Source organism: Chiloscyllium plagiosum, chromosome 5 (genome assembly GCF_004010195.1).
Source record: "Chiloscyllium plagiosum isolate BGI_BamShark_2017 chromosome 5, ASM401019v2, whole genome shotgun sequence".
Lineage (NCBI taxonomy): Eukaryota > Metazoa > Chordata > Chondrichthyes > Orectolobiformes > Hemiscylliidae > Chiloscyllium > Chiloscyllium plagiosum.
Window position 1 is genome coordinate 73,833,708 of NC_057714.1, and position 7,185 is coordinate 73,840,892.

The 7,185-nt window shown below is 40.1% G+C and overlaps 1 protein-coding gene across 2 annotated transcripts in view; it reads left to right on the forward strand.

Annotated features, from left to right (window-relative positions):
- The window catches only part of LOC122550005, a 27,006-nt gene extending 22,724 nt beyond the window's left edge, over positions 1-4,282 (forward strand). For both annotated transcript variants that reach the window (XM_043690374.1, XM_043690375.1), the window contains exons 4-5: positions 2,665-2,743; positions 2,834-4,282. In XM_043690374.1, coding sequence (XP_043546309.1) covers positions 2,665-2,743; positions 2,834-2,925 — 171 coding nt within the window. In that variant the 3' untranslated portion in view covers positions 2,926-4,282. The remainder of the gene's footprint in view (positions 1-2,664; positions 2,744-2,833) is intronic.
- Positions 4,283-7,185: the final 2,903 nt, after the last annotated feature.

The following is a 7,185-nucleotide window of genomic DNA, read 5'->3' on the forward strand; positions in this document are numbered from 1 at the left end:
CTAGTAGTCCCTGTCAGTGCTACCTTCTCCACAGCCTCCCTACAGTCTTTTGCATCCTGACACACAGCTAGCTTACTTGCTGGACTACAAGTCCGGATCCCATCCCCCTGCCAAACTAGTTTAAATCCCCCCGAAGAGTGCTAGCAAACCTACCCTCCAGGATATTGGTGCCCTTCTGGTTCAGGTGCACCCCGTCCTGTTTGTACAGGTCCCACTTTCCCCAGAATGCAGTCCAATTGTCCAAATATCTGAAGCCCTCCCTCCTCCACCAGCCTTGCAGCCACGTGTTCAACTGCACTCTCTCCCTATTTTTTGCCTCACTGTCACGTGGCACCGGCAACAACCCAGAGATGACGACTCTGTTTGTCCTAGCTTTTAGCTTCCAGCCTAACTCCTTGAGCTCTTGAATGACCTCCCCACCCCTCTTCCTACCTATGTCGTTTGTGCCAATGTGTACCACGACTTCTGGCTGCACACCCTCCCCTTAAGGATTCTGAAGACACGGTCTGAGACGTCTCGGACCCTAGCACCCGGGAGGCAACAAACCATCCGTGAGTCTCGCCCATGTCCACAGAACCGCCTGTCCGTCCCTCTAACTAGAGAGTCCCCTATAACTAGCGCTCTCCTCCTCTCCCCCTTTCCCTTCTGAGTCTCAGAGCCACAGACCCCTTCACTGCAGCTTACACCTGCAACGCTGTCCCCCCCAACAGTTTCCAAAGCTGTATACTTATTTTTTAGGGGAACGACCACAGGGGAACCCTGCGCTGCCTTCTTCTTCCCCTTCCCACCTCTAACTGTTACCCAGCTACCTATGTTCTCCGGCGTAACTATGTCCCTGTAGCTTCTATCAATCACCCTCTCAGCCTCTCGAATAATCCTCAGTTCATCCAACTCCAGTTCCAGTTCCCTAACTCGTTCGGTGAGGATCAGGATCTGACTGCATTTCCTGCAGACGAAGTCGGCAGGAGTATCGGTGGTCACCCCTACCTCAAACATCCTGCAGGAGGAACATTCCACCGCCTGCGCTGCCATGACTGTACACTTACCCCTACACTTACTCTACATTTACCCCTAACTAATGCACCTAACCCACACCTCTGAACACTATAGGCAATTTGGCATGGCTAATTCACCTAACCTGCACATCTCTGGATTGTGGGAGAAAACCAGAGGAAACCCACGCAGACACTGGGAGAATGTGCAAACTTTATACAGACAGTCGCCTGAGGCTGAAATCTAACCCGGGTCCCTGGAGCTGAGAGGCAGCAGTGCTAACCACTGTGCCACCACATCATGCATTATGTGTTCAATTTGTGAAGATCACATTCTGGGATGCCCTATCTAAATTTAATAATCTTTTTGTTTTCTTTAAAGAACCTTCCTAAAACCATTCTGTTTGACTAAACTTTTATTCATCCCTCTAATAATTTGTCCTTGGATACAGCTTTATTTTAGTTCCCCTGGCAGTGTTCTGCACTTTGTTTTTAGTTTGCTAAAGAGATAATAAAAATGCATTCTGAAGTAGAGTCATATTGGAATTAAAACATTAATTCTTCATCTCTCCACAATTGCTGCCAGACCTACTGAGTTTCTCCAGCACTTTGATTTTATTTCACATCTCCAGTATCCACAATTTTTTTTTTGCTTTCATTAAAAAAAAGTATATTGTTAATCCAGATGGAAGTATCACACCATCATTGTTAATAGCCTAAAGATTTGTTTGTGAGGTGCATAAGTGAGATTTTTACATTCATTTCTTTTTAACAAAAATTTTTTTACAGAATAGCAGTGAATGAAATAGGAAATAACTTTAAGATATGAATTTGCTACTTCCTCTAAGCTCTTTAGGGTTATAGTTTGTATTGTTGACAAGAGTAGGAAGGAGAGAAATTGCAGAATTGATTTTTGGGAATGAGATCCCAATATCCTTTTAAGGAATATTTTTTCTCTCAACTACAGCATAGTGGTATTGTGTTCTTGGTTTTGGGTGGTTGATATGTTCATTTGCGATTTATTAGTAATATTATCCTTAGTTGCCCCGAGATGGTGAGCTGCTACCTTTTGAGATTTATTCAATTGAATAGTTCGGTCATTTCAGAGGGCAGATAATAGTCAACTAGGTTAATAAATGACTCCAGGCACTTAAGGATAATAGTTTTAATTCCCTGAAAGACATGAGTGAATCAGTTCATTGTTTACAACAATCCACCAGTGTCATGACCAATTTAGGAGATGTTCATTGTTTATTTTAGACAAAACTAGTTTGGGCTTTTTGTCTGATATGGTGGATTTTGACATTGCATCCTCAGGATTAGAAATCCAAATCTGCAGATTGTTAGTCCAATGACAACCATTAAATACCTTTCAAATGATACTTCAATTACTCTGTTCAGAAGTTCTTTCTCAAACTATTTCTGATAACACACAATTTTATTGAATTTAAATTTGTTCTGCAGTTTGATCTGATAACTAAGCTAGCTCATTAGTCTGATCCAAACTTTTGCAAAAATTTGAGCATATCAGAAAGAGCAATCTAAGATAGAGTGGTTTCTCTGAAAATCATTCCCATCTCTAGTGTTCTAGACAAGAGTATGACAATAGTTTTGATTGTTTTTTTTTAAAAACTGTCCTATTTCTACTAATTAGTGTGCATTTTTGTTTCAGGGATTCTCTGTTTCTGAACTGTGGTATGCAGTCTTTGACTTTGGTACAAACTATTGCAACTTGCACAACCTTATTGAAGGTAAGATATGACAATAGCCATTAATACAAACAATTTTGTCATCAACAAGATAGTTTGTCTTTCCTAATTTTATTCTGTTTTGTTTTTCAGGTAGTGGCTTAGACACAGTTTCTGGTTACAGTGAATCAACAAACGATTCTAAGTGCACTCAGTACTCATCAGCTAATTGTACCATTTACTAAATAACATGTAATTCAGTAATAACTAGGAATAATCAGGAATCTGTACAATACTAATTAACTCAGGGATGCCAATTTTATGCACTTCTTGTTTAAAATAATTGACTTCTGAGTATTGTAATAAGTCTTTCCCCCAATAATAAACTAACAAGCTCTGAGGGATTGAATAAATAAAACAAGTTGTTGACACCATATTTAACAATTTCAGGGAGCAAATATGACTCAGTTTAAAGACCGTGGGTCCTTTTTAGTTTAAGTTGGAGCTTCATATCATTCGATAAAAATATAGGGAATCTGGACCACAGTATCAGCTAAAAGTGGTGACGGGAGAAGATAATAAATGGGAAGTTTCCTTGTTCATGTTTACTCTGAGTGGCTACAAGAGTTGGTTGGGGACTAGGAATCCTGTACACTGTCTCATTCCCAAAGCCTGTCCCCAGTATCTGCAAGGCACAAGTCAGGAATGTAATGGAATATCTCCCACTTGGCTGAATGCATCTCCAACAACACTGAAGCTTTACATTGGCCAGGATGAAGTGGCCTGCTTGACTGTCATGTCATCCTCAAAGATCCACTGCCTGTACCACTGATGCTCAGTGTCAGCAGTGTGTATCATCTATACGATGCACTGTAGAAACTTACCAAATCTGCTACAACAGCACCTTTCAAACTGACAGCAACCATTATCTAGATGGATAAGGGTAACAAATACATCGGAACTCTGCAACTTGCAACTGCCACTCACTTTCCTGACTTGAAAACATATGCCATTACTTCAGAGTTGCTGGGTCAAAATCCTGAAACTCCTCACCACTCTCCCAATGGTCTACTTGCAGCAAATGGACTGCAGCAGTTCAAGAGTACAACTCGCCCCCACCTTCTCAGGGTAACCAAGGATGGGCAATAAATGCTGACCCAGCCAGTGATACTAACATCTTGTGAACAAATAAAAAGAAACTCTCAATGTAGAAAATGGATAAGATTCTTTTTGGAATGCAGTATGAAAGCACCTGGCTTTGTGATTATTTTCTGGTGCACTCTTAGATTGTAATTATTGAAATTGTGCTATTATTGATTCCTTTCTTCCCCCGTCCTCTAAACATCATGAACCTTATTTTTCCTTTTTGAAACTTTCATTTTTCCTGGTGGACTCAGCTCCTTCTAAAGCTTAGTATTATCTTTTATTATATTGTTTTCATCTATTATCTTTTTAATGTTAAATTATTTTGTCTGTTTCACATCTGTCATTTTCATCTTGCTTGAATTTGATTACCTGTATTCCAAAATGCAGAATGGTATTTCTGACAATAACAGACAATTCAGGCATATATGGCTTAATAAACATGCAAAGAAAAAAAAAGATTTTGCAAATATTTTCCTAAATTCGAAAGAAGATCTTCGTGAAGTTTGCTTAATGCCATACAACATTTGAGAATCTCTCAAGGGCATGGGGCAAAGTATTTTAGCAATTAAAGTTCATATGCCAATATTCAAAGGAAGAGAACACATCTCAGAATGTGGAAACTAGAAAGGAATTAAACTTCTACCATCTACCATCATGAGACTGGGAAGGTTAGGTCAGTTTGGATTCATGGCTAGAACAAAACAGTTAGGGCATGTTTGGAATATTGTGTGAATTCTGCCAGAAGGACATGGCTGCTTTGAAGAGGTTGCAAAAAAGGTTCACTGGATGTTGCCTGATTTGGAAGCTTTTAGTTATGAGGAGAGGTTAGATAAACTCATTGTTTTCACTGGATAAATGTAGGCTGAGGGGTGACTTGATAGAGGTCCATAAAATTGAGAGGCATGGATAGGGTGGATAGTCGAGGCTTTTTCCCAGGTTGGAAAGGTCAACTATAAGAGGGCAAAAGTTCAAGGTGAGAAGGGGAAAATTGAGGGTAGAAGTGCAGGGAAAATTTTTCATCTGGACATTGTTGGGTGCCTGGAACACATTGCCAGTGGATGTGGTGGAAGCAGGCACATTAGCAACATTTAAGGCATGTCTTTGTAGACACATGAATGAGGCGGAAACAGAGGGATAGAAAGGGCAATAAGTAGTAGACCTAAATAAGGATTAGCAGTTGGCACAGGCTTGATAGGTTGAAGTGCCTGTCTTGAATGGTATTGTATTTATTGTATAGAACCATGACTGATATCATTTTCATTTTGAGAAATGGTGGAAAATACCATTGAGGCCAAAACAATATAAAGACTACATTCATCTACCTCGAGAAGGTTTGTGACCATGTAACTAGGGAAGGAATTTCTGGAGATGTACAAGGATTTGTTGAGCACCTGAGAACTGTGTATGATTGTTATAGGACATAGTTAAGGAATTACAGAAAATATTAAGAAGTTGTGTGATGTTAGTCAGAAATTTGACACTACCTGTCATCCTCTTTTGATTGGTGCATTCTCCATGGTAAAGCTTCCACCAAGTAAAGTTCATATGCCCACCAATCAGAATTTTCTTTCTCTTCAAATTCAACGTAAAAATATTTTCCTTTTACCTTGGTTGTTCTGTTTTATTATAAGTGCAAGATGAACAGCTTGATCAAATGTATATCTTTTCAGTGATTCTTTAACTTTCCCTTATACATACGAACAAGCACCAGGAGTCGGCCCCTCAAGACTGCTCTCCATTCAGTTAAATCGTGGAGGATCTAATTTTAGACTCCACTCTTTCCACCTGATAACCTTTCATCCTCTTTTGTATTTAAGATTTCTTTTTTTGTTTTTTAAAAATATTTAAATACACTACATTTTTGTGAAAGGGAAATTCCAAAGAGAATTTCCCTCCAGAGAAAAAATGTTCTCTCATCTCTGTCCTAAATGAATGCCCCCTTATTTTAAAACCATGACTCCTAGTTGTAGATTTCCCCACAAGAAACTTCCCTTTGATATTTACCCATTCAAGTCACCTATAAACTCGAGAGGATGCAGGCCTAACCTGTATGCCCTTTTCTCGTAAGACAATTCATTCATTCCAGGTATTAGTCTAGTAAACCTCTGAATTGCTTCCAACGCATTAACATCCTTCTGTGAGCATAGTGAACAGTACTCTAAAAGTGGTCTCATCAATATTTGTATAATTGAAGCTTAACCTCCCTATTCCTGCATTTAGCTCCCCTTTGATTAGCTTTCCTGACAACATTCTTTTCCTGTATATTAGCCTTTGTGATTCATGCACTAGGACACCCAGATCTCTCTGCATCTCAGAGCTCTGCAATCTCTCACCATTTAAACTTTTTATTCTTTCTGCCGCTGGACAATTTCAATGTTCCTTTTCTTTCATAAAATATTGAGTTTGGTTAAATTGAATGCTTTGTCTGAAGCCATCAGGAGAAACAGACATCAGATGCAATTAAATATTGATGAATGAGCTAGTTTAACCTGGATTTTGCCATCAGTAATGAAAGAAGAATGTGCCAGCCAGTAGCACTTCCGTAGCAACAACCTACTCCCTGATGCTCAGTCTGGGTCTTTCCAGGGCCACTCAGTTCCTGATGTCATAACACCTTTAGTTAAAATATGCATAAAAGAGCTGAATTCCATAGGTAAGTTGACAGTAACTGTCCTTGACATCAAGGCCACATTTGACCAAGTGTGACAACGAGAAGCCCTAGAAAAGCTGGAGTCAATGGGAATCGGAGGGAAATCTCCATGCTGGTTTGAGTCATACCTGGCATGAGACAGGTTGTGCTCATTGGAGGTTACTCATCTCCACTCCAGGACATCGCTACAGGAGTTCCTCAGGGTAGCGTGCGAGGTCTAACCATCTTCAGCTGCTTCAATGATCATCTCTCCAAAATAAGGTCAGAAGTGAGGATGCTTGCTGATGATTGCACAATATTCAGCACCATTTGTGACTTCTCAGAGACGGAAGCAGTCCATGTTCAAATGCAACAAGATCTGGACAATTAGGGCTGAGAAGTGGGAAGTAACATTTGCAGCACCCAAGTGCCAGGCAATTACCATCTCCAACAATGGCAAATCTAACCAATGCCCCTTGATATTCAATACCATTACCATTTATGAATCTCTTTACTGTTAACATTCTGGGGGCTATTATCAACCAGAAACTGAACTGGACTAACTATATAAATGAAATGGCCACAACAGCAACTTGTGACTCCCCAACTCCTGACTCCCCAAGGCCTGTCCATCATCTACAATGCACAAGTCAGGATTGTGATGAAATACTATATGCTTCCCTTGGTCAGTGCAACTCCAACAACACTCTAGATGCTTGAGTCAATCCAA